Raw genomic sequence first — 26,445 nt, forward strand, 5'->3', positions numbered from 1 at the left:
GACTTATTGCGACCTTACTTTGTTGGGTGTTATGGAATTTTTATGTCACTTTTATATAATAATATAGAGTTTGCTTGACAATTCCAATGTGAAAATTGCACCAGGAAAGAAAACTTGCACACTGCATGATATTATATTTTTCTAGCTACCAGAAGGTAGCTATTCCCAACCCTATCCTATCCCAGCACCAGTTTCTTATGACTGTGACTGCGGTGAAATGAGGACAACAGAATCACCTATAGATCACTCGTCAGTAAATACTAACGGCCAGAAACAGCCTGATAGCCGACTAACCTCTCACGAACAACATTTCCGAGTTGTTCTTGATCGTCTATAAAGCACCATATTAGTTCCCTATCCCTCACCTGTCTACTATATTATCCATCGTAGCACATACCTTAACACTATCATCATCCTCGTCATCGTTCACCACATAGATGGTCTCCTCGACCTCACCGAGCACAAGGTTGCAATGTGAATCATAAGCCTGCCCATAAATCGCACAATTAGTTCTCATTCGTATCACTTCTGAGGTAGGGCCGTACATGTAGTCTCCCCCGCAGCTCCCGGTCTCCTCGCAACTTGACGAAAACGTGTTCGTCAAGTGACAGGCGAACAAGATCGAGGGGTTCCTGGATTGGGTTGCTATCGTCGGCGTCGGACATGGTGATTTTGGCTCTGGTATGGGTATGGGTAGTAGGTGAATTGGAAGCCTTTTGGTCTCCTCGGTGATAGTGGGGCAGGCAGGCAGTCCCGAAATGGTAAGGCGCCCTGAGGCTCGCGGATTGCTGACATAAGACAGCCTGCTGACAAGGGCATTGTCACACAGCCTGTTCAAGGTGTCTTCTGTAGATTGAGAAATCGCGACTTCCTGTCGTCTCGTGAGCTAGATACAGACAGCACTTCACAAAACATCAATTCTACAACCAAATCTACCACCAATCCAGAAACCATGCTGTGCGCAAGTAAGCTATCCCAACTCAATTAAATTCTCCCAAATTCTGCCATTAGCTAACAATCTCTTCCAGTCTCCGGAGAAGCGCCGTCCGTCCCAGTCGCGTCGACAAAGTCCGGCGTCGTCTTTGAAAAACGCCTAATCGAAGCCTACATCGCCGAACACGGCAAAGACCCCGTTACCGGCGAAGACCTGACTACTGCGGACCTCGTCGAGCTGAAATGTAAACCCCTTACCCCTCTAATAAACTTAGCGAAGACCTTATTTACTCACCCTCATATAGCCTCCCGAACTGTCCGTCCGCGCCCGCCAACACTCACTAGCATCCCATCTCTCCTAGCAACCTTCCAGAATGAATGGGACGCCCTTGCACTCGAGACACATACGCTGCGGCAACAGCTGACCCAAACGAGGCAGGAGCTCTCGACGGCGCTGTATCAACATGATGCTGCGACAAGGGTTATTGCAAGGCTGTTGAAGGAAAGAGACGAGGCTAGGGACGCTCTGAGTAAGATTAGTATTGGGGCAGGAAGTGGACCGGCGGCACCAGTGGCAGCTGGTGGTGCCGACGCGATGGAAGTTGATGATGCGGGGGTGGTACCACAGAGTGTACAAGATTTGGTGGATGAGACGGCAAAAGTGTACGTTTCTCTCCGTTGGCATTGTTGGAAGTGGGAGACTAATGGTGGTGTAGTAAATCCGGTGGAAGAAGAAAACGTGCCGTTCCTGCAGACTGGACAACAGCAGAGTCAGTATCAGGTTTCTCGACTCTCTTTGTCTCGGAGCCATTGTACCCCGGGTGCAACTCTATCGACCTCGATGTATCTGGCGAGCTTGCGCTTCTTGGTGGCTTAGACGGCGTGGCAGGGATCTACTCAATCCCGCAGCAGTCACTGCTGAGCCCACTGAAGAGCGACGACGGGGCAGTTGTGGATGCGCTGTGGGCGGGTAAGAAGGCCATCACTGGGCACTCTTCGGGTGTAGTTAGGGTATGGGACGAGGCGGGCAACGGGAGCACCACAATGCGGACCCATGCCGGTGAAGTTAAGGCGCTGGCATTGCACCCCAGTGAGCGCATTCTTGGAAGCGTGGGTGCGGACAAGAGCTGGGTGCTTTATGATATTGAGGCGGGGAAGAAGGTCGTGCAGATCTACGGCGAGTCTGGTATGTCATTCCCATGCTTTTACGTCTAATATTTTGTAAGCTGTCTTATTAACACACCGCAGAACTAACATCCGCGCATTTCCATCCCGACGGTCGTCTCTTCGCAACTGGCACTGGTAACGCCGTCAACATCTACGACGTACGCACCGCCACTCTTGGCGCCACCTTCGGACCCCTCACCGGTCCAGTTTCCTCCCTCCACTTCTCAGAGAACGGATACTGGCTTGCCCTCTCCGTGAAAGAACAGTCATCAGTTGAGATCTGGGATCTTCGCGAGCTGACACAGACAAAGGCGATTGATGTGGGGACCCGAGTTGACAATGTCCGCTGGGACTACACTGGGCAGTTTATTGCCACGGCGGGACCAAGCGGAGTTAGCGTGCAACAGTACCAGAAGAAGGGAAAGACTTGGAGCGAGCCCTTGAGGGTCGGCGTGCCTGCTGTGGCCACGGCGTGGGGACCAAGGGCGGGAAGCCTGGTCACGGTTAATAAAGAGGGTATTATCACGGTTTTGGGAGCGAAATAAAGTTAGAATAACATTTTATGGCGGCAGCAAAAGTGTCTTCTTTTTTTCTTCTTTTTCTTTTTCTGTATTGTTTTTAGCTTCTTCCCAGTCTTAGATAATTTGAAGGATCGTGGAATGTGTTGTCATTGCGGACGCTTGGATGAGAGTTGTGTGGAAATGGCCCATGAGGTTCTGGACCGGTGATATCTATATCCAGTTATTGCATAACGCAAAGTATCCCAAAGAATTACGGACTTGGGTCCCTAAAATGACAAATCTAAAACCCGAGAAAGACTATTATAGTCGTGGTAGGTGTTGTAGTAGTACTTGAAACTAGTATTATTCATGTTTATCGACTTTGGACCCACAACAAGCTTCTCCCAGTGAGGTATCACAGCATTCAATCTCTTTTTGTAGTTTGTGGACATCCCTAAATAAGATAACAAATGCAATGCTGTCGTTTTTTTTGTTGCTATTTGCTCCTAAGCATCACCAATGCATAAACTGGGAAATCATTAGAAAGGTAATTTTATGGTAGTTGTTGCAACTACATTAGTCCATGACTGAATGCTTTTGTAGGTAATGTGAGTATTCAATTTCTGGTCCGCAAACTCCTACTATACTGAAGTACCACAACATCCGATTTCCCTTTGCAGTTTGTAAGCGTCTCTGGTTAAGGTCATACCGATAGTGTTTTCTCGCTTTTCGCACTCAGAGACAAAACGAAACAAAACGAGAGGGTGGATTTCAAGGTTTGGAGGAGCTGGTCTCGAGACCTCAACTAGGAAAGCTACGCCTTCTCATGCCGTGCTCACGGCTGCTAAACCAATTGAAAGATCGGGGTCCAAAAATTTTAATCTGATATCTCCGCTGCGGAATGGTGGTAAACCGGTCTTTCTCGAGACAGTGTCGAGATGGTCTCGTGCCCGTCACCATTCGCGCCGTTAGCTACAGGTACCTACGTCGTGGCCGTTCAATTGTCTACCATCAATATATAATGGTTGATATGCTCAATTGTCCCGTAAAAGAAAAGACGTGTTCGTGAAGCTGCTCATGTGTTGTTTGTAGCTCCCCGCTGGCTCATGATCACGCCTTGTCCCACCAAACAAACCCACAACTCCACGAAGCTGCAAACCCCAGCCCCCTACATAATAATAAATAATATACTACTATGCCTACCAAGATTGAAATTTGAATCTACTCTACATATCTTCTTCCCCTTCCAGCAGGGACCAGATCGGACGTAGGTACAGGCCACGTTTACGGCTGCACGACATTGATATTCTTTTTTTTATTATTGTAATTACGGCCTGCGATTGGCCCGTTGGCTAGTTTGGGAGTAGGGTTGCGGAGGGGAAAAAAAAAAGAAAATGCGATTCATGGAAGGGATGTAGATCTAGTGGATCGGTGGAGGGGGGGGGGGGGGGGGGAGGATTGTTGTCGGTATCAGGTGTGCGTGCTCCTTGCCTTGGTTCCTGTCCTGTCCTGTCCTGTTTGGATTGATGCTCGAGGAGGGTTGGGATTCGATCTTCAGCTAGAGGGGGAGATTGGGGATGGGGATGGAGAGATGTTGAGTAGCTGGATGGATCGGTATATGCAGTATCTAGGTAATATTTTTTTTTCCTTTTTGGTCTTTACCTACCTCGACGATTGACTTTTTGGGAGTGTTGTTTAGGACAGCAGTGGTTAGTGTAAGATGGTTACTGTAGTTACTTGGTGTGGTTCAGGGACTCTGCGTGGGTAGTTACAACAACAAGTAGCTTTAGAAGAGAGGCTCTGCTGGGGGGAGGAAAATCAAGACTACGAGGATCCTTTAAAGTGGAATTGGGTAAATTATGGTGGTGCAGAGTACGTGTGTATGTGAGTATGACCAAAAGGGTTCTCACGGCACCATCATCATCACACGACTTCACTTCTATAAAAGCGCTCAAGGGAGAGATTTTTTTTCCTGCTCTGGTGTTATTGGGGTTGTTTAGTGGGTTAAGCATACTGATAGGTTTCTTAAGAGCTGGCTGCAGAACGACGTGGGCCGAGATCTTCGGGGAGGATTTGCCTTGGCAGTCCGAAAGGAAGTAAGAAAGAAAAAAAAGGAAAGAAAAAAAATGAGGGCGGTAGTAGCGTGTGAGAGGAGTGTGTGAGAGTGTGAAGGGGAGAAAGAAGGAAGCCTGGGGCTGGCTGGCGGGCTTGCGGGCTAGGCTTAGGAGGAACGAAAGGAAGGGGACCCATAACCACAATTCCGACCTCCTCGTGGGTCTCTCCTTACTAAGTGATGTATGTGCGTGTGTGTGCGCTCACCAGCCGAGTCGTCGGCCATCTCACAGACTGACTGATTGACTGAGGTTGAACAACGATGAACGAACGACGTCCCTCCTTTCTATCTTGCTAATCGTCTGTCCCTTCCACCACCTACCCCCCTCCACCTTTCACACCCCCCCACCAACAACTACAACCTTTGCCCCTCCTCTTCCTCTCTTCCCTTCTTATTCTTCTCACTTACCCTCCTGTCCTTCACGTCCTCAAACTCTCTTCACCTACACCCCCACCCCCACCCCCCCCCAACCCCAACCTCATCCGTTGATACAATAGAAGGCACTCTTCTTTGTATCTTCTGGAAACTACAATCTCCTACGATCATCTAGGCTCTCTCCTCGAATTCTAAAATGTCGGATCAAGGTTATCGCTACCCTCGCCCTTACCACTACGACAACGATGGGCCAGGACCTAGTCGACCTTCAAAGGTTCGTCTTGCTTCTGTTTTTCTCTTGCCTTGCCTCTTCGCTGCTGTAGTATAATATTAAATCAATTTTTCTTCCCTTGCTATTTCTAGCGCCCACGGGACCAAATGAGTATGGCAAGATTGAACAACGCATCGAACCCTTCTTCCTCTATCGCCGCCGCCGCCCCCGGCCCAAGTTTGATTCTCCCCACTAGGAACGGAACCTGGAACAATAACACCACCAGTAATAACAACAATAACAACATTAATAATAACAACAATAGCAACGGAGGGGGCAGTAGAAGTCGAGTATCCCCCGCCCGCTCGTCTTCGTCCTCGCAGACGCTCTCCAATGGTCACACAGTGATCGACCTCACCAACTCCCCTCCCCCACCACAACAAGAAATGTTCGGGCCCAGAGGTAGAGGCCGCTCAAATGGAAGTCGCGGACCATCTAGCAGTGGTAGTAACAACAGTATAGAGGTTATCGACGTCGATGCGCTTCCGGATACTCCGGCTTTGCCACCCCGCTGGCCGGGTGGTAATGTACCGGAGTTTAGATTTTCCCGAAACGCAGCGAATAGACTTTTAGGTGGTGGGCCTTCCTTCGCTAGTCGTACGCTGCAACAGCATCGTCATCACAACCATGGGTCTGGCTCTCGGCCAGTCCCAGTTGAGCCAAACCTCATATACCCTCGCATCGATCGTATGGATGCTAATGCTGCTGCTTTCCCAGTGTTCGCAGAGGAAATGGAGGGCCCAGTATTAGGTCACGGTGGCAGGATCGGGCAAGGATTACCGGATGTGAATATGAATATGGGGGGAATTGGAAACTTTTTACCGCGTTTCCGATCTGGGCCTCAGGGAGGTCAGCAAGGGGTACATGGAGGGATCGATGTCATATCGAGCATTTGGACTTCTTTTGGGTCAAGGGGAATGTGGGGGCACGAGGGTCCACTCGCGGGATTTCAAGCTCCAGACATGGATTATAGCCAGAGAGCGCCGGGAATCATTAGGGAGGACTCACCGGTTGATGCTGCCAGAGCAAGGAATATAGACTACAAGTCCCCACCGCCAGCTAGGGAAGGGTACACTAGGAGTCCAAAGGAGGACGACATTCTTGTTTGCTCAAGCTGCTCGTCGGAATTGGGTGCGCCTGGGGAAGGGCCATATGCGCAGGAGGTCTGGGCCTCTAAATGTGGACACGTAAGTCATGGCTTTGCCTTATCATATACTCGCGCGCTTTAGTCTAATATTTTGAAACAGAGTTATTGTGGCACATGTGTTTCTATATTCCGAACACCACACCTATCAAAAACGTCAAAGAAGACGGTGAGGCCAAAGGCGAAGAATTGTTCAGTGGGCTGTAAGGTCAACTTGGCGACGAAAACAGCAATGTTCAAGATTCACTTGTGATCTATGTTGAAGACTCAATTGTGATTACGGTGTCGTCTATAGATTGGCGAGCCGAGTATATTTTTTATTACCTTTCTTTTTTCTTTTCATAACTCTAATTGGGAAATGGGAGGCTATTTACTTACTGCTCTTGGGTGTCAACAATACACTGCATTACTTTCTCCTTATCTTTTTCTCTTATGTTGGGTTCGGCTAGGGTGTGGAAAAAACGGGCATGCATGGGTTTTTCTTTCTCTCTCTGGTCATAGTTTCTTTTACCCCACTCATCGACTTTTCTCCCACTTCTAACTTGGGATTGGTAGTATCGCTACTGTTTTTCATTCCCTCTTCGGTTTCATGCAATCGTTTCGCATGCCCATACGCATCCCCGTGCTCATAGCAACTCCAGGGTTTTCTCATTTTTTCGGTCATATTTGGTCGGGTGTTTTTTTGAGTTTTCCCTATGTATATTTTTTGTGTTCCTGTGTGAATAAATGGTTTCACTGGCGCTATGTTTTTCTTTTTTTTTTATTCTGCGGCCATGTACTAAGAGTTGTTTCGGTGAAGCGGGAGCGATGAAGTCTGGGAGAGAATCGAATACTTTTTTTTTTTTATTATAAACCCCAATGGCTTGACTAATATTCTGATGAATCCATATCGTGGGATTATGCATAACTGAGAGATTGTGCTGGGCTATATTATTGCCTATTCTTTTATCTATTGCTCGGTACAATCTCACAATCCCCATCCCCTTTTCCACAATAGAACCCTCACAAACCCACCAAACTCGAATGGCAAGCAAGGAAGAAAAGAACGCCAGATACCAGTACACGAGCTTAAGTATGAATAACCCCATCGCGCCAAACCCTGTTGACCCTCCGCCATGATGAGGACACACTCTCTACTCGTGAAGTAGTGTTGAGTATCTCATGATCGCAACACTAGACGGCGAAGCGCTCAGTCTAAGGAACATCGTGCACAACTTGTACTGCCAGGTGTGAGCGCTATGGGTGCCGCCTCGCTGGCTGAGCGTCGGCGAACAGAAGTGACTTGGCTAGATAAAATATATGCCGCGCGGGTGGGCTGGCCAGTGGTGTCTGAGAAGCGAAATGAGGATCCTGGGTACGGAGCATATGGCGTGGTGGACGCCGCTGGACGTAGACGCCCCCGGCGGTTATTTCTTTCCCCTTTTAGTCTCGTGTTATGTTTCCTTCATGGTAAATCACTCGCGTCATCTGCAGCTAGTCTACTTTCAGCCGCATGGGAGAAATACATGGTGGATGTTGGGTACTGATGGAATAGTGGTGAATTGGTTACAGTTGCAACTCGATATGCCGGATTGCCAAGATTCTAAGGATTTCGTACGGGATAGCAAAAAATCCGGGATAGCAAATTAATTTTACAGTAGGAAAAATAATATTCTCAGAGGATCTCGTACGGGACAGCAAGGGATCCGGTGTATTGAGTTCCGGCATATCGAGTTGCGACTGTAGTAGTCTTGCGCTATGACTCAAATGGTTGCGAATTGAGCGCTTCGTTTGTGAATAGCTATACTGGATGAAAGTGTTTATCCTCAGCGCGAAGACCTCTCTGCTCAGTTTAAAAGATCCAGGGTCGTCATAGCAACCGAGTCTCTGGAATTTGTATCCGGAGCCATCTACGCTGTAGTCATCAACCGGGTTATCCTGCTTGCAATTGGTCAAGCTACCTGTACCTGTATCTATGACAGAGGCTTCCATATAGTAGTGATTTTTCAATGGCTTATGAGAGCAGTGATGTTCCCTATGGTAAATACGATAGGCCAATTGATCGTGATAATGGAAGGGTTGTTCGCCAGTGGACCAAGGCACCTACTCCCCGCCAAGGATGCTCAATTTGTGACCATGTTTGTGCAGGGCGAACAAGGTAAGTCTTACTGTGATGACTCGAATAGGCTTGGTACGTCCCGTCTCTGGTTTTGTTTGGTTGCTGTACTGTGCTTACCATAATCTGTAGACTTAGTTTAATCATAGGATATCACTCGCACACCAATAACCCTCCTCCTACACTACCAACAGTGCTTATTAAGCAAGACCATAAGCCCTATACTCGCTAAGCCAGGCCCTGGCTAGATAATGCATATTTAATCTTCTTGAGTGGTGGCTCGGAGCCTATATCTGGCGCTCTTGATTCGATTCTTCTAAACATTTCAAAGTTAACGTCAGTTTGACAGGAAGCTGCATAGTGGAGTCACTATAGAGCTTCTGGATAATTGGCTCCTTCATTCTCCAGGGCTGCGTGTACATACCTTTCAACGGTCTCTGGTCTTCCACTGGTGGATTGTAATTGGTCAACGAGGCGGCCGGGCCGAACCAGTGTGGGTTTGCAGTTGGTGTGCCACAGCCTCATCTTTCTCATCGTCTTGACAGTCGCCGCCGAGTATAACTCATTGGCGGGGGAGCTGATCTGTTGGTTGATTTGGATGATGGCCGGAACGAAGCGTGGTCTAAGAGGCCGGCACAGCGGGGGTGTGAGTGGGGACAGGGAGGAGACCATCCTTTGGACCTTGGAGCCGACACCGTCCTAGAGCCGTACTCGCTATGCAAATTTCGTGGGGAAGGTGACGCTTTCAAGAGTACGTACACGCAGTCCTGCAGGCGGGGCTGTGGTAGTCCACGCGCACGTCGAGGCGAGATTCCTCTCAACTCCCACCGATTCAAGCCACCAGTCGAGATAGTGGACCGCCCAGCTCAGCTCCTGGAACACACCAGGTAGGGCTGGCATATCTTAACACCTTATGTCAAAGTCTCTTCTTCTGCAGAACTATATATGCCGGGCCTTCCAGCTGTTAGCGGGTATATTCACAGACTATCACTCGAAACACAAGGCGCTCCTTCTGATTCCCTGAACCCGACAGATCTTGCTGATTATATGTATGCAGCGGACCCGACAGAAGAAGAAGCATTACTCAAAAAGGCATCTGACCATGAGCCAGGCAGAAAACAAAAGCAAAAAAAGTGAATCATCTGCCATCCAGTTCTGAATCAAATCAAAATCAGTCAATCAATCATATCAGTCCTGCGACAACGATCGTCGCGACACTACCTCATGAGTGCATGTTATTCGAGTACCTACTCTACTGAGACTGGTAAGTCGCGTCTGCAGAATAATCCATAAGTGTAGAGTAGAGTAGAGTAGAGTGCAGGACCGTCGGTGCGTACATGTGTGCCGACGCGACTGCTACCTACATGTACATGGTGCAAGTCTTAGCTTTATCGACCTGACAAGGCTCGGGCCACCGGTGATAAGACAGCATGGCCTATTCACGGCATGGGTTTAAGGTTTGGTAGCAAGGCGGGGGACGGGATTGGTTTGCTGTTCCTTGGGCTCCCAGGCCAGGTTTAAATGCTACATGTATCCTTGTTGGCTACCAAAATCCAGATAGCTCTGCAGAAGCTGGCATATGGAAATCTGGCTCATTCAACTCTTGAACTCAGTAATCAGTTCTCAAAGCTTATGTGGCTCTATGAATCGAGGGTATTATCTACAATCTGAATAGATGATTACCTAGCCATGTTTGAAACAATTATCACAACTTAGCACTGAATAAGATGGCGAGTCGGGGGAATGCACCAAAAAGGATTCGATGTTCAAAAGTTGTTAATTAAGTCCCCCAAAACAAAGTGGGGGGAGAAGAAAGGTGAGAATAAAAAGATAAAAAAGAAACTAAATCCCCCATAATCATTCCATATCCGTTTCCCATGCCATCACTAACTATACATAATGCATATACAATGTATCCATTCAAGCATTTAAAGAGCCATGTATCCAATAAGACCCAACCCAGCAACCGCGAGTCCGCTCATTCCTCCAAGGCGGTTTGCAGCGTTGGTGGTCTGAACAGGGACTGAGGCTGAGGACGTGAGGTTTCCAGTTGCAGAGGCCGAAGGAACGGCGCTGGTGGTGAGGGTTGAGGAGCCGGAGGCAATGACGGTGGGGAATGACTCGACGGTGCCGCTGGATACAGGTGCTGCGGAGGATGAAACTGCTGCAGTGGTGGTGGCGGTGGCGGTGGCAGTGGTGGTGGCCGCAGCAGAGGAAGAGACTGCAGCAGACGAGCTAGCGGCAGAGGTAGCAGGAGTAGAGCCAGAGGCCGGGAAGGTGGTTGGAATGGTGACACCTGCGGCGGAGCAAAGGGCACCTGCAGCTGAAAGGGCTTCTAAAGAATCAAAGAGTATATGTTAGTATCTTATTTACTATTGGTTTATGAAATACATGGGAAGATATACTCTGCTGGTCCGCCTCTGGACAGGAACCTTGGATACATGTCGCTGATCCACTAACAAAAGCAGTATTGGAGCATGCACACTTGAAGTCAGTGATGCTACAGCTAGTAGCTGCGAGACCAGTAGTAAGACAGGTCAACTAGTAGACGATCATTAGAAAATGCAACATATTACGATCAGTGTGGTTTGTAAACACATACAGCACATGATGGCAAGTCAGAGAGACTCTGTGCGGAGACAGAGGCGACAAGACCAGCAATAGCGAGGACAAAGACAGACTTCATTTCGACTTTGGATCGTTGTTTTTCTTTGAAAAAAAAAGGTGAGGATTTGAATTCGAAACGCTGAACGAGAGTCGTTTTACGAAAGCGAATGTGTGAAGAGAAGAAAGACTGCTTTATCTTACTGCAAGAATGTAGTACTGATGAATGGTGAGGAAGGGAAAGAAAGAAAGGTGAGTTCCGTCGAGTCTTTATACACAGATGGATATACTGTATTAACGACTACCAGCCTCTCCAAAAAACTAACTCAGCTAGATGTATTTCTTCAATTACACTCGCTGATTGGAAGAAGGGTGCCAATTTTGCAGATCCTAGATCGTATCGATCCATGGCCATACATCTACCTTTGCCACACAAACTCAATACACCACGGAGCTCGAACGAAACATCACATCCCATGACATGTGAATCTACATGTATCCTACCTAGCTACATACCCAGGATGCTAGTACACTCCATAGTACAGCGCACACAGCCAGCGTACTATGTAGGTACTCTTCCATGTAACCAAGCCTGGTCAAGTTGTGTTAATTTATGTGGTGTCACAGATGATGGTTCTTTTGACAATTACCGAAGCTGGTTAACCGGATAAAAAGCTTAACAAACGCGCAGAGTAAATCTGGGGAAATCCGCTCCCCACAGCAGCTAGAGGCAGCTACCTACAGTATCGACAAGGGGTAACAACGGAACCCGCAACCGCAGTTTGAATACCGAGGTGGCACGTCGCTGGAAAGGGGCAAGTATTAACTTCAACGACATGTGAAGACCGCTACCGGTATGTTTTCCTCTCATCTTCAAACTCAAAGCCCTTTGACAATTGGAAACAGTCAATGTTTACAATAGCGCACATTAAATGAACCAAACCAGGGACAATGCTGATTGGGATTCTGTCCTCTTCCAATGAAGAACAGGCAGCCATTCAGTCGGATGTTTTAATTCCCTCAGCTGTCAGATTCTTGCTTTAACCACCATTAAACTTGTGGGCGCTGGCTTCTTTCGAAACAGATGGCCCGTCGGAGTTCAACACTGCCGAGCCAACCGGAAAGGAGCCATGGGATTGTCATTATCCCAATGTGGTATGCTAGCTGCAGATCATTCACTGAACCAGATAACCAGCTGCCTTCTCCAGCTCTTCGCTCGCTGGAGAATAACCACATATGTCTCCGGGTGATTAATGGCGCTACGATATTAATCCAAATTCGTATGATGTGGAAATAGCAGCTGCATTACGCAAGCAAGTAGAATAGTCTACACCAACAACACATCATCACCTTTAAAGGAGATAACTCCCCATTCTACCTATTGGGGGCGAACGTGAACAAAGCTCAAATTGATGATGATTCTGGACTTTTGGGTCATCGAGTAATTTGCATTTGTTAGGATAAGCAATTAATTATGTCTCCCCACCCAAATCTGAATTACACTAGGCCGCCGCCGCCGAATAGGTTGAAACGGGAGAGGACCTCAGAGCAGCTGAGTCTAATTCTACCTACTACAAACTTAAGCCTAAAGTAAAGTGCTTTGCAGCATTCTACCAACCTATTAGCTAGTTACGTAAAGAATATTTTCTAAAAATATCGTAAACGTTCAATGTTTTCGCCCCCCTAGCTACCCCTTTTGAGATGATTAATAAGTCCAGCCATTGATTCACCGCAGATCTAGATTTCTAGTATGTACTTTATGTAGCTAGCAGCACAAACGTCATTTGTTTCTTCACCCTGCATGGTGGGTGGCTGGCTGGGCGAATGGTGCTGTTCTGGGTTTCTTACCATGTCTAAATTGGTCTTCTCCGGAGCTTGAATCTTGCATGCAGTCTTCCTCAACGGTGTCTCGGCATGTGATGTTGTGGGTAAGTGCTTTTTTAGAGTACGATTCTCGGACACGCCGTACGTGCTCTATGTACCTACATACCAGGGACCCGTCCCATCCGTGTAAAATCATGGCATATATACTAGTCGGGGAGGTAATGGCTAAAGGTCATCAAATTGTGATGGTACATAATTCACATGCAATTATGGTATTTGTGCTTGCCAGAAATGCCGAAAATTCTCTCAGCATGGGTACCTACGTGTTCAATGCCTCAGAAACCGGTATTGAAGCAAAGTAGAATGTGACAACCGCACTTGAACTATTGTACTAGGTAGGTGACACCGCAGACATGATTGAGTTTTGTGTTGGTGGGTTAGCTCTCCTTCCCCATATTAGACGAGGAAGTTATTGCATACAGTATTTGACTCCCGCGAGAATTGACAAGCGAGATTAAGGTACTGGGGGAAGATTTGAAACTTCCGGAACTCTTTAAACGTCACTCAAGTATGGAGATCTGGGACTTGGAGGTTGAGGTGAGATTCGAGTGATATCTGATGATTTAATTGTATTAACAGTGGCTCCTCAGGTCTAATATCTCATCGATCATCAACATTACTACAGTTCGTTCCTCCACGGGATTCCCGCCATTGCTCCTCTCTTTCGCACCTTCCTCCCCGCCGCAACCCCAGCCCACTTGACCGCCTCTTCAACACTCTTGCCCTCAACAATTGCAACCGCAAAGGCGCCAACAAATGTGTCTCCCGCACCCGTGGTATCAACCACATCCTTTGGCTCCATCACCTCAGGCTTCATCCACCCGCCCTTCCCATCCACAGTACTAAAATACCCTCCCTTCGCACCCAGAGTGATCACAACACTCCCCTTCACACCCCTCTCCAAAAGAGTCTTAGCCGCAGCTTCCACATCCAGCTCCTCGACCTCCTCCCCAGTGAGAAGGGCAGCCTCGGTCTCGTTGACGATCAGGTGGTCCATCTTTGGGTAGAAGTTGACGGGTATAGGCACTGCGGGAGCCGGGTTGAAGATGGTTGTTATTCCGGCTGCGTCGGCGAGATTGAGCAGATGAAGAACGGTCTGTAGCGGGATCTCGAGCTGTATTAGGAGCGCGGATATGGGCGGGTTCATGGATGTGAAATAGGTATCTGGAAAGAGGTCTTTTGTGACCTTTGCGTTTGCGCCGAGGTTTATGAGGATGCGGTTTTCCGCGGTGGCTTCGTCGACCTGGTATCCACAGGCGCATTAGCATTAAGCACCGTAAAAAGCACACTCTCTACCCCCCAAATAGGAGAGGGGGTGGGGGGGACCCACGATGATGATCGCCGTCCCGCTTTTCTCCACCTCATCCACAACCACACCCTCCACATCCACCCCACTGTCCACCAGCGCCTTCTTCATATCCCGCCCAAACTCGTCGCCCCCCACACACCCTACCATCTTGACCACCACGCCGTCGCCGGAGAGTCGCGCAGCGGCCGCAGCCTGGTTCGCGCCCTTGCCGCCGGGAGCGGTGTTGAATGACTTTGCGGTGAGGGTTTCGCCAGGTGCGGGGAGGCGCCGCGTCCGCGTGACGAGGTCGGTGTTGAGGGAGCCAATTATGGTGATGGTTTGGGGACTCATTTTTTTTTTGTTTGGGAGGGTTTGGAGTTTGTGCGGGGGGAGTTGGGGGAAGTTAGGTGATGATGCGCGGGGTGGTATTGATATAGGAGTGAGTGGGTTTGGAGGTTGGTGAGCTCGTGATGGGGTTGGGCTTTGGTCTGACGTAGGAGGCGCTGGATGGAGTGCGGCGTTCGCCGATGCAGGGTCTGACCGGTGGTGGGTTGGCCCTAACCCTGGGGAAATAACTCATTTGAACTATAGATAGACCTATTTGAATTTACAGGTAGAGACCGGCTTGAGGGGGTTTGGTCAATTTGGAAAGCTTTGTGGTTGATTTTGGGTTGCTAATAGTTGTTGTGAGGTCTTGGCGTATTCTCAGTAATAGGTATTCGGATCATTGACTGTAGTCACTGGAGGTTTCAATTGCTTTGTCATTCAATAGGTTTGGTCTAGGGTTTTATATTTAGGTATAATACTTGGTTTGAATATTTATATAAAAATAGTCTCCCGGGGGTCTATTATCTTCAATACTACATGTAGTACGTCCATTTCTGTTCTCTTTCCAATACACGCTATCTCGTCTTCATTAGCGGCGGCGACATGTTTAATACCAGAACGCTCATCTGCCGCCGGTAAATGACCATATAGAAACCACTATCGTCCCAGACTTTACCCCGGACGTGATACTCTAACTGTCTCTTAATACTGCGACCCGTGCATGCAATTGAATACCACCATTGTCATAGTAATCAATACTAGTACAAGGTCAAGGCCACTAGGTACCTACCTTCTTTCCCTCCAAACCCGACACAATCAATGAATTGTCAATCAATCAATCCCTCCAAACCTGTGATATATTCGACTACGTCGAAAGTCTAGTAAAGTTAAAACAAGGTTCACAGAAGAAGAAGAAAGCCGGGAGAGCTGGAGCATTTGATAAAGGTAGAAATTGAGCTCTGTTGATTGTACCACTAGTGTTTGTATTAATATTTGTATTCTACATACACTTGAAACTAACTACAAGCTCGTGAAATGGGATCTTGGGCCGGGGATATATGTGTAAAGCCGTCTCGAAGAAGTGAAATGTTGGATGTACGTACGTGTGTAAAAGGTTTTTCTAGCTAGCTAAGTATTTGTAATTATGGCCGAACTGAATTTAAGAGTACAGTCATCGTGGGTTTTGGTGTGAATATGAAGGCGTGTGGGCTGTATACAGCTTCTCCTTAGCTATAGCTAACTGTGGGTCGACAGTGGTACCTACAATGGGGTAGCTCAAAAACCTAATTGATATAGTCACTGATCGATAATTGTGATTATGGAATTATACAAATTAAACTCTAGATATAGATCATCTAGCTAGCGTAAGGTGCTTGATATTGTTTCATACTACTGCACAAAAGAAGAAAAAAGTAGATAGCCCTGGCTAGTGATCAAATTTAAGTTATTCTAGAAAGACGTACTACATATAATCTCGGAGATTGCCCATAATTTTACTGTCCGTAGATCGATCGAGCGCGAGCTTGAGAGTGATACTTGAGAATCTGCCGGCGCCAAGATGTACAAAACCCTAAAACTCCGAAACATTAGAAATTGTTTACAAAGTGTCAATTCTGATAATTGTCACTCTGGATCTGACGGCTACGAGCGTCAGGGTTTGAAATTTTCCTCCGGGTCGGACATGGAAAGCTACTTCTACAATTTACGCCGGTGTTGTGGGATACGCTGGCGTGATACAAAATACGCATCATGCTTTGAGCGCGAGTGATAATCTGTGAAGATACAACGTTAGCAAGCGGCGTCCTATTCTACTGGTCTACTCGCACGTACCCGGTTCGGTTGGGATCTTCAAGTAGTCGGTGGAAGATAGACGAACGTACTGCGTCCTGCTACATACGGCCATCTTTCTATGTACATGTCACGAAACTACAAGGGCAAAAAAGAAGATTAAATAAATAAATGGATAAAAAATAAAAATCCAAGTAAACGAAATAAACGAAATTAAAAATACAAAGTTAAAATTACATATATTTATACAAAAAAAATGGAAAATAAAAAAATTAATATTAAAATGAATAAAAATACAAAATTAACGAAAATAAACAAAAAAAAAAATGATAAATAAAAAAACAGAAGAAAAGAACATGCAGAAGGGAGGAGACCGGCAGAGGGAAGAAAATAGAGAAAGGGAGGAAAAGGGGAAAGCTAGGGAGAGGCCCGGGGAGGGAGGGAAGAGGAAGACCAGGAGGAGGAAGACAGGAAAAGTCCCTCTTGACCCCTCGGATTCACCCAGGAGTCAATAGGGGCTGCGTCCCCTCCGTGAGGAGGAGACAGAAAGAGCAAGGGGAGAGAGGAAGGGTTCGGTTGAGGTGACCACGCCTCAGCCCTCCCACCACCACAGCTTTCCCAAGGCTGTGGATTCCGTGGGAGGTCAGGGGTGGCCGGTGTTGAGATCGTCTTCGGGTGCCCGGGAGAGCATGCCCCAACCGGTGCTGTGCTCTCTCCTTTGCCCTAGGACCCGGGACCTGCTGGGTTGTCGTAGTCTCCGCGGGGGAGATCATCGGCCGTGTATATGGTGAAGGGAGAAGGAGTGAGAGGGCAAACGGGCTTTTATAGTCATAAGGAAAACGCCAACGATAGCAGCCAAGGACATCAGCCAAGCAGCTACGAGAATGAGAATTGATGAGTTGGGGCTGGGCCTGGAGTCTTTTGATTTACCGCAGTCTTTTGACTTGCCTAGAGCGAAATCTCTTGGCGCGCAGGATATTTTGTTAGAGCTATTCTGTAAATTCGATATCGACTTTGAGTTCATCTGTATCCAATTGCAACATTCCGTGGATCTCACTATAAACTAACCAAGCGGATGTCTGGCGTGGGCTGTGGTATCGGGGACCGAGAACCGAATAACTTCTCGCATGCATGCAGCTTGCCTTTTAGCTCCAAGGATCTGATAAGATCTAGGGGCCGCCATGATATATCCAATCTTCCTGAGCCACTGTTTTATCAGGATTTCCGTTCCTAGACGTAAGTTTACACAATTTATATCTAGTTTGACAATTGGTGGGATATATACACAGCTAGGTGTCTGTAATATGATATTCTTTCAATTGATACAGCGGAAACAGTCATAGTTAACTCTTTCCTCCCAAAATCTCTAACTGTGTATCCACAAAACCTTCAACTTCAAGTGCTCCGTAGTGACAGCTTGAACACTTGCCGTAGTGTGGCACTGTGGGACAACAACGTGGCTTTCTGACGTTGGTGTTGTGACAAAGGCTATGCTGACATAATTATATCTAGATTACTTATATTGGGTTTGGTCTCCCTATTGTTCCTCTCGACCGGTTCTTCCTGTATTTCCGCAATGCCTGGACCTTCGTATAGCGAGTAGCTATGTTGTTATAATACCGCCGGACAAAGCATGAAGCCATATCAAGGTACTTTAGAGAGGCAGCACCGGTATCGAGCTTGCACTTGACTGTACCTGCTATTACGCACACTTGGAGCGACACGGTCTTTTGGAATTGATGTTACACTCCGGTACCGAGCATACATGAAGTAGAGTATTCGTGGCGGTGTGAAATTACTAACGTCACGTTCTATCAGGACACCTCAGTAGATACACCCGCTTCCGTCATGAGCCATCACTCGGAGAAACCCGCACCACTTAATTAATTAATTGATTAATTACTTCATTAACCCGCACCACTTGGGGTGAGTGCGGCCCATGAGATATCATAAAAGAGAATGTTTACCGTAGTTCTATACTCCTAAGACATTTTCTTGCGTGGATCGTGTGTCCTGTTGTTTGTTTCGTTCTTTGTTTGACCTGGTCATTGTTAAACGGTCGAGGTCAAACAAAGAGAAGTAAATGATAGAGAAATCATTCCGAATGGCATTATACTGATATACTGCTTAGAGAATCTATGATACCTATTAGAGTCTAACTGATCCTATCGTGGAACATGGAGTTCAGTAAATATCTAAAGTTGCTTTCTTTGTTAGTCTCCTAGATAAGTACTGACACGGGACCAGCTTCTCATGCAAGTTTCCCTTCGAATCGTGCGCAATTAACAGCCAAAATACTCTATAGCTATTGACTCTATTTACCAGTGACAATGTCAAAAGAACTAAGTGCAGGTGCTACTCCGGCTGACTCCCCGTCCCCGTCCCCCCACCCAGAGGCGGCAGCTGCCCCCGCCCCTACCCAAACGGAAAAGCCCCCCACAACCCAAACCAAGCCCAAGCGCACCAAAACCACCAGCACCCCGCAGACCACGGGCCTCCGCGCCCCCCGCACAACCCCAACCACCATCGGACCCCGCCAACCCAGCATCCACAACACCCGCGCCACCGCCCGCAAAGTCGAGTCCACCACCCGCGTCTCCCGCAGTGGGGGCGGCAGCAGCGGCGGCCCATTAGTCTTCTCCCTCTCGCGTGACGCCGCCGGCATGTCGTCCGAGGAGATTGTCCGCGAGATTGGCGGCCGCATCGCACTCGCCGAGAGCGAGAACATATTTGACCGCAAGGGCGGGAGCACCAGTCTCTTTGACCCCGCGCAGAAGGCACTCGACGACGAGCGCAAACAGGTCAGAAAGAAGCGCTCTGGGAAGAAAAACGGGACCGGTCCTTCTGCGGCGGCAAACACTAGTGAGGTGGCGGCGAGCGAGAAGAAGAAAAAGAAGAAGAAGAAGAGCAGCGGAAGGTGGCTGGAGAAGAAGCCGGGCGAGACGCCAGAGAAGACGTATAGCAGCTCTCCCAGTAACTGGGAGGGGACGCTGCACGGGACACCGACAAAGTCGACGGTGAGGGGGGATGAGGCTAAGTGGATGGCTCCGGCGCCAGAGCTGGCTTTTAAGCGTGACCAGGACGGGACGCCCACAAAGGGGTCGAAGCGGAAGAATAAGGGCAAGAAGCTGCTAGGGCAGATGGAGTACCCGCTACCGCCGGGGTGGTGGAACGTGCTCAAAATGACGGATAATCAGCGGGAACTTGTGAGTATATCATCTAGATCATTCCCGGGAATTGCGTCGTCAATAATATAAAAGTGTTGTTACTGACCCTGGAAATGATCGTTTTAACAGTATATACAACTCTTTGAAGACTCAGCCGAGATGACAGAGGAAAGTCAGTATCAGCTCTGGAACACTGCACTAGACATCGTGTACCTCGCTGGCGAAGAGGAGGGGACGTGGGGCGCTGATCCACAGAGGGAGAAGAAGCTCTCGAACTGGCGCGCGGAAATGATCTACAAGCATGATTTGACCATCCCACCACCAATCTCGTGGAATCAGAAGCAGCTGGCAGTGGAGCCGCGCCCAACTGACGAGGAGCGACGGGAGTACACGAAGAACTTCCACACGATGTACAATAACTCTTACTTCTGGCGCATTCTAGACCAGGCGTGGGATAAGGAGTGCCTTGATAAATGCCTTGAGGCGAACCACGCTATCTGGGAACTCAAGTTGAAATATAGGGACTTTCCTTGTATGTCTTGACTTGTTTCTACTAACAACTAAAGGAATTACTCGTGCTGACACTAGTGCCTACTATAGGGTTCTGTCTTCCGTTGCCCAGTGAGAAGTGGAGGACCCATACGAGCCAATACATCCCAAAGCCTTCAAAGAACTACTGTCAGTGGGTCGTTGGACTGCTTGATTTCGGCCTGATGAACTTTGGCGACGCAGAGCAAATTAGAGTCCCAGACTTCCAGCCTGCGGAGCGAGAGGGCGCCTTTGAAGATTCTTGTCACAGAGCATGGCTAGCCAACGCGGAATATCTACCCGAAGGCACAACCAACCCTCTAGATGTTGAGTCGGACGAAGATAGTGATGCGACTAACCGTTCTGACACGCCGCCATCACCAGAACCATCTCTCTCGCCAGAACCGGAGCTCGAAATTGTGGAGGATAATTATTACAACGGCCCCGCCCTAGAATCGCAGGACTCGGACTCGGATGATGTTACGACGGACGAAAGTGAGGCAGCAGAGGAGAATGGCGAAGCAGAGAAGGAAGATGATGAAGAAGCTGTTGAGGAAACGAGACAGGTGGGACTTAAGTCTAAGAGGGGAACCGAAAAACCAACAAGTGCTGGGAAGAGAACCAAAGTCAGTAATTAGTGGATGTACAGTCAGTCGTTGAAGAATGTAATGTAGTTAGTCTTTAGTAGCTAGAATGATCCAAGAAATATCTATCAATTTTAAAGATAAACCATGGGTCTCGGGTGTTCCTGCTCTAGAGCTAGCTTATCAACCAATTTTTAATTATCACTCTTATCACAGAGGTGAAATGTAGTTAGACCAGACAGTGACATGGTGCTGTGATATATTTCACGTTGGGAAACGCATTACCCGAATTAATCGTTGAGCGATCAGCCAATGATTTAGAACGGCAACCCAAGTCCCGCAGTTGTGTGATCTGATAACCTCTTCCTTGTCACTGATTAGACGCACTTCTGGGGGTATGGTTAACCTGGGGGTATGACCAACCCCTCACAAAATCGAAAACTACTTCAACAAAACAGCACACTTGGTGAATCCTGACAATTAAAAACGGTTCTCATATTCTTGTAAAGAATAGAAGAGCTCCCCCTCATCTAGGGTTAGGGATATTTGAGCAGGATTTGCAAGAAAATCTGCCAGACTGCAGCTGAGTTAAATCCTCCTCTAGCTCTTAGCGTCCGGTCCTGAAAACAGACGAAGGGATGGTGCTCACGGGGGTATGGTGCTCACGGGGGTATGGTGCAACAACTGATAACGTCAAAAATGAGGACGGAATATATGAAGGATATCTATCACCAAACAAAGCATAGATGCAATTCTCTAGGCTTCTGCTGTCGACTTTCTTAATTCCGTCGATTGCTTCTTGCAATCAAGGAAAGCACCATACCCCCGCGAAGGCGTCTAGATAGTGCAATCCAATTCGAGATAGCTATAGCCGGAGGAGCACGTGCAAGATCGAGAATATATGCGAATATAAAAAGGTACGCTTATCCAGCGGCCAAACCGTGTAGAGTACCGGTACATACAGTACAGGTGGCAGAAGATTTTAACTATTGGGCTTCAGCGCTCCCATAGGCTGGTTGCATGGGTTATGCATATGTACATCGACGACGACATGCGTTTTGCAGGTTCGCCCAACCAGCGGTCTGGTATCTACTCCACATCGTGATCCGGTCGTTATTTAAACAAGCGGGGAGTGTTTTTTTTTTTTTTTTTTTTTTTTTTTGACATGTGAAAGGTACACATACCACCCACGTAGGTACGTCATGTAGAAGAGGATCGAGGAACGTCCAGTTTTTAACGGATCTGGAGGAGAGAATTGGCATCGTAATTGAAGGGTGTCAGATCAATCTTCGTTTGCAAAAGGGCTTTATGCATGTGGTATGTGGTGTTCCGAGTCATGGCAGATCACTCATGCCCCCCCGCAAGCCTAAGAAGAGCTAGAGGCCAGGGTTCAAGGGTCAGGTTAGGACCCCTCCTCACTAGCCCCATATCGATAAGTTATCGTGCTGAAATCTACACGCGAGTTGTACATACACACAACCCCAGTCTCGTTCCTTTTTGTAAGTTCCTTGTTGAACAGTCTCGATCTGGACACAAGACTAGGAGCTACCCCGGGCGAGTAATCCCCCACACGAGTGCTGGATTCTATGCAGACATGAGATACCCTGAGCACAATAATAGTCATGCCCGAGAATCCGAAAAACCCCCATGGCAACCGATCCCCATATTGAAATCCTGTCTTTGCATGAAAGTGTGTGCATCTGGGCCAGCAGCAGCAGCAGCAGCAGCCAGCGCAGCCTTAAAGCAAAGCACGATTAATAACGCAGAATCTCCATGCTACGAAAAAGACCAGGAACCGTGGGTAGGTAGGTACAGTTCATAAACAGGTAAGTAGTTAGCTTTTGTGGGTACTGTATGTATATATATACCTTGCATGCTCCATGGTTAAACCGGTCCAGAGAGTTAAATAAAACGACCCTTATCGGTATTGTTGGTGACAATATTTCCCACGTGAAATCCCCAACGGAATTTCTGAAACAACGTGGCAAAACACTTTCCAGAACACCACCCTGCACGGAAGTCTGCATTTATCTGAGGGGCGCGCGCGGGTGGGGGGAAGCTAGGAAAGGTGGAGAAGAGGGGGACCGAACAAAACCCCTTCCTTTACATAAAATCTCCGGTGCCACATTTTTTTCTTCCTCTTTAACTTGCTTAGGGAACGGTCTGTCATGACAGAAGCAACCCGTTACCAAGATGTCTGAAACCGGCGATACAGCAACCTCATCTACCTCCTCAGCTCTTATCACCCCACTACATGCAGCAGCCTCGGGTCCGACTCTTCTCCCGGGTCCAGTCGCATCGCTCGTCTCGGTGGTGTCGAAGTCTGCGTCGGTTTCAATCCGGCTTGGTTCATTTGTGGGGGGAGCTGCTCTTGCCGGCGCACGTATAGGGACCCTGACCGGGTTGGAGCTTGGGAGGGCTGCGATCGAAGGCATCCTCCATAGGGCGGGACATGACGTTAATTCTAGAAGACTTGTTGGCGGGAACCATGTGAATGGATGGACCGAGACTGGTGTGAGTGATCAGCCACTGCACTAGACTTGCCTATGATCCAGTGCAAGCTTGCGCTTGTGTCGGAAACTCCTTTATTGATGGTGATTGACATGCCGTGCAGATAAATATACTCCGCTCTTCAATATCCCTAACCCAGCTTCTACTCTCAACCGGCTTCGAAATATCCTCGACTACACTGAGCACCCTCAGCTCATTCGCTGAAACTTATGTCCTCACGCTCGACTCGATATTCGGCTCAACCGAGTCCTCACGCGCCATCTCGGCAATCGTGACCTTGATGCGCAAGGAGTTCGACGAGAACTCTGAAGGCGAGGGCCGAATAGGGGCTGCGGATCTGGTGATCGGCCTGACCTGCTTTGCAGTCTTGCAGGTGAAAACAAGGGCGAGGCGCGATAGTGAGATAGAGACTGAGCTTGTTTGGGATGTGGTTGTGGACGAGGTGGAAAAGAAAGTTGATATCACATTGGGGCGGAATCGGGACTTTTCTGGGGAAACTGAATCCGTTACATCATTTTTCGATAATGAGGAAATGGATTCGGTTTCGGTATATAACGGTCATGAAGACGAAGATGAGATTGGAAGTGGATTGCCACCCATGTTTTTTGCAAGATTACCTCCGTGAGTGTGAATTTCTTCGCAAGTGAATATGAATAAGATGCCTAATACCCACTGTAGATCTGCAGATATATCCATTACAACTTCATCTACGACCACAAAGACTACAACCGTTGAAGTCACAGGAACAGAGCCTCCAGATTTCACTCCACCAGAAGGAGCAGTTATAATCTCCGAAAGTCACCAAGATGGCAGTAGACCTCGATACAAGATTGTATATGAGACTATCACAAATAAGATGGAAAACAAACGAGTGAAAAGAGAAGATGGGGAGTTTGTCGACTCGGAGGATGTAGTTAGAGATAGTGGGAGGGTCGTTGAGGAAATACCATCAGACTCGTCATCATCAACACTGATTGAAATTCCAAGAAGAAAGCCAACTCGTCGCATATCTTCGAAGGATAATGACCTGCCCACGACCTCAAAAGATTCCAAAAAGCATCGATCAAAAGCTGAACCGATTGAGGCGAACTCACGAAAACGACTCTCCTCTCACGGTGGAACTTCAGAGAAACACCGAGGTGAGAAGCACAAGCTGCGAGAATCTGATGCCGACAGAGAGAAGAGGCACAAGCTGCGAGAATCTGATGCCGACAGAGAGAAGAGGCACAAGCTGCGAGAATCCGATGCTGACAGAGAGAAGAGGCACAAGCTGCGAGAATCTGATGCCGACAGAGAGAAGAGGCACAAGCTGCGAGAATCTGATGCCGACAGAGAGAAGAGGCACAAAGAGAAGAAGAGGGAGAAAGAGAAAGGAAAGGAAAAGACGGAGAAGAGAAGAAGGAGTGAAACTTTGTCAGAGGCTCTAGTACCCACTGTCAAGAGAAAGAATGGGCTGGAATCACTCGCGGCCTCCCCTAGAAGTGGTGGACGACATACAAGATCTGCTACAGAGCCCCCGTTTTCGCCGAACCTCAGGGGCCCTAGTAGACCCACATCTCCTGAGGCGAGACCGTTCCACAGAAGCAGTTCACGAACGAGGATGTTTCATCAATCATCATCTATTTCGGGGAGGTCTGAGTTCCATTCAGCTTCCGCGTATTCTCAAACCGCAAACGTTGAATCATTAGATTCCTATTTGCCGCATAGCCAGCACGTGCGAGGATCTCCTTCAATTTACACTATTAGATCCTCCCATTCTCAAACTTCTCTTCTTCTAGAATCGTATATCCCCCATCCCGATGAAGTATTCCCAAACGCCCCCATCTGCATCAACTTTTCAAAATACATGCGGTTCGCAGCAGCCTCGTATGGCCAAAACTTTATGCGATTCCTGGGGCTTGGGTCAACCCCAATCCTCCCACCCGCATCTACGCACCACGCGGAGCACCATGCCTTTTCGCACCACACAGAACTCCCACTCGACACCATCCTTCTGAGTTCGTTCGTAGATCCCGGAGGCGGATATGACGCAGAGGGAAATGTAAATAGCGGTATTCCACTTGTCCATTTTGTGGCCGTGGATCACCCCTCGAAAGCTATCGTCGTCACCTGTAGAGGCACCCTTGGCCTGGAAGATGTATTGACAGATCTCACATGCGAGTACCACGACCTGAATCTTCGGGGGATCAAATACAGAGTACATAAAGGCATGCTCAACTCCGCCCTTCTACTACTCAGGAAGAAGTCCCGATTGCTGGTGGTCGTCCAAGCCGCACTGGAGGAGTACCGCGAGTATGGACTTGTCTTTACTGGCCACTCTCTCGGCGGCGGAGTAGCAGCGATAATTGCGATGCTGCTATCCTCGCCTTGTAACGGCACATTCATAACTAGCAACGCTGCCGCCACCCTGACGGACGGTGTCCGAATTCCTGAGGGCCGAAAGATCCACTGTTATTCATACGGCACACCGGCATGCGTATCGGAGGAACTTCGGCGCGCAACTCGAACTCTCATCACTACCGTCGTCCACGGCAGGGATATAGTACCATCTCTGTCATTCGGAATTATTCGCGACTTCTGGACAGTTGCGGTTGCGTTCAAGGAGGACAACAAGGGCGCGAAGGCGGAGATCAGAAGGAGGATCATTGATGGCCTGAGTAGAGGAAACCTAGGGGGATCTCTCGACCATGATGATTGGGCGTTTGCGGTTATGAAAACTTTGCGGGCGGCTATGAGGGCAGAGAAGTTGGTTCCGCCGGGAGAGGTGTGGAATGTGGTGACGGAGAAGGTATATAGAGAGGGGGATGATGGGCCTATAGGGGTGACGGGGAAACTTAGAGTTAAGGCGTTTGTCATTAGAGATGTAAAGAAGAGATTTCAGGAGATTGGTTTTGGGAGCGGGATGATGGCGGATCATAGTCCGTATTGTTACGAGATGGCATTGGATGCCTTGAGGAGGGGAATGGAGCAATGAGGATTGGGTGGGCCCAAATACGATGGCAAATACTCTTTATATACCTGATAAGGTGGTTTATTCGATTCAGGGACGGTCATAGATATTTCTTTTGGGCATTGTTTACACGGTGGGTATCCTATATAGCTAGAACTGGTTTCGCCGCGGTTGGGTTATCTTCTAGAAATATACCGTTCAACTTTACTCAATGTA

General features: G+C 48.2%; 9 protein-coding genes across 9 annotated transcripts; 4 read left to right on the plus strand and 5 right to left on the minus strand.

The window, feature by feature from the left end:
• Positions 1–195: 195 nt before the first annotated feature.
• Positions 196–665, minus strand: H6S33_005880 (uncharacterized protein; the record flags this gene model as incomplete). Its single annotated transcript, XM_044837274.1, has 4 exons — positions 196–236; positions 295–331; positions 398–487; positions 546–665. The coding sequence occupies 4 exons, from the start codon at positions 663–665 to the stop codon at positions 196–198; spliced, it is 288 nt and encodes a 95-aa protein (XP_044699189.1).
• Positions 666–758: 93 nt separating this feature from the next.
• H6S33_005881 (uncharacterized protein) lies at positions 759–2,645 on the plus strand (the record flags this gene model as incomplete). The annotated part of the gene is made up of 6 exons (XM_044837275.1): positions 759–761; positions 803–965; positions 1,029–1,178; positions 1,239–1,596; positions 1,650–2,119; positions 2,182–2,645. 6 exons carry the CDS (start codon positions 759–761, stop codon positions 2,643–2,645), a joined length of 1,608 nt encoding a protein of 535 aa, XP_044699190.1.
• Positions 2,646–5,284: 2,639 nt separating this feature from the next.
• Positions 5,285–6,756, plus strand: H6S33_005882 (uncharacterized protein; the record flags this gene model as incomplete). The annotated part of the gene is made up of 3 exons (XM_044837276.1): positions 5,285–5,362; positions 5,452–6,546; positions 6,607–6,756. The coding sequence occupies 3 exons, from the start codon at positions 5,285–5,287 to the stop codon at positions 6,754–6,756; spliced, it is 1,323 nt and encodes a 440-aa protein (XP_044699191.1).
• Positions 6,757–8,392: 1,636 nt separating this feature from the next.
• H6S33_005883 (uncharacterized protein) lies at positions 8,393–9,498 on the minus strand (the record flags this gene model as incomplete). The annotated part of the gene is made up of 5 exons (XM_044837277.1): positions 8,393–8,397; positions 8,450–8,585; positions 8,652–8,703; positions 9,023–9,297; positions 9,358–9,498. The coding sequence occupies 5 exons, from the start codon at positions 9,496–9,498 to the stop codon at positions 8,393–8,395; spliced, it is 609 nt and encodes a 202-aa protein (XP_044699192.1).
• A 1,028-nt stretch (positions 9,499–10,526) lies between these two features.
• H6S33_005884 (uncharacterized protein) lies at positions 10,527–11,284 on the minus strand (the record flags this gene model as incomplete). The annotated part of the gene is made up of 3 exons (XM_044837278.1): positions 10,527–10,933; positions 11,004–11,139; positions 11,201–11,284. The coding sequence occupies 3 exons, from the start codon at positions 11,282–11,284 to the stop codon at positions 10,527–10,529; spliced, it is 627 nt and encodes a 208-aa protein (XP_044699193.1).
• Positions 11,285–13,705: 2,421 nt separating this feature from the next.
• Positions 13,706–14,725, minus strand: H6S33_005885 (uncharacterized protein; the record flags this gene model as incomplete). The annotated part of the gene is made up of 2 exons (XM_044837279.1): positions 13,706–14,329; positions 14,417–14,725. The coding sequence occupies 2 exons, from the start codon at positions 14,723–14,725 to the stop codon at positions 13,706–13,708; spliced, it is 933 nt and encodes a 310-aa protein (XP_044699194.1).
• A 4,094-nt stretch (positions 14,726–18,819) lies between these two features.
• H6S33_005886 (uncharacterized protein) lies at positions 18,820–20,822 on the plus strand (the record flags this gene model as incomplete). Its single annotated transcript, XM_044837282.1, has 3 exons — positions 18,820–19,695; positions 19,786–20,188; positions 20,257–20,822. 3 exons carry the CDS (start codon positions 18,820–18,822, stop codon positions 20,820–20,822), a joined length of 1,845 nt encoding a protein of 614 aa, XP_044699195.1.
• A 1,290-nt stretch (positions 20,823–22,112) lies between these two features.
• Positions 22,113–22,795, minus strand: H6S33_005887 (uncharacterized protein; the record flags this gene model as incomplete). Its single annotated transcript, XM_044837283.1, has 4 exons — positions 22,113–22,186; positions 22,242–22,352; positions 22,412–22,505; positions 22,637–22,795. 4 exons carry the CDS (start codon positions 22,793–22,795, stop codon positions 22,113–22,115), a joined length of 438 nt encoding a protein of 145 aa, XP_044699196.1.
• A 166-nt stretch (positions 22,796–22,961) lies between these two features.
• On the plus strand, positions 22,962–26,253 carry H6S33_005888 (uncharacterized protein; the record flags this gene model as incomplete). The annotated part of the gene is made up of 3 exons (XM_044837284.1): positions 22,962–23,282; positions 23,383–23,900; positions 23,958–26,253. The coding sequence occupies 3 exons, from the start codon at positions 22,962–22,964 to the stop codon at positions 26,251–26,253; spliced, it is 3,135 nt and encodes a 1,044-aa protein (XP_044699197.1).
• Positions 26,254–26,445: the final 192 nt, after the last annotated feature.

Source organism: Morchella sextelata, assembly GCF_020137385.1.
Source record: "Morchella sextelata strain SCLS chromosome Unknown scls_2, whole genome shotgun sequence".
NCBI lineage: Eukaryota > Fungi > Ascomycota > Pezizomycetes > Pezizales > Morchellaceae > Morchella > Morchella sextelata.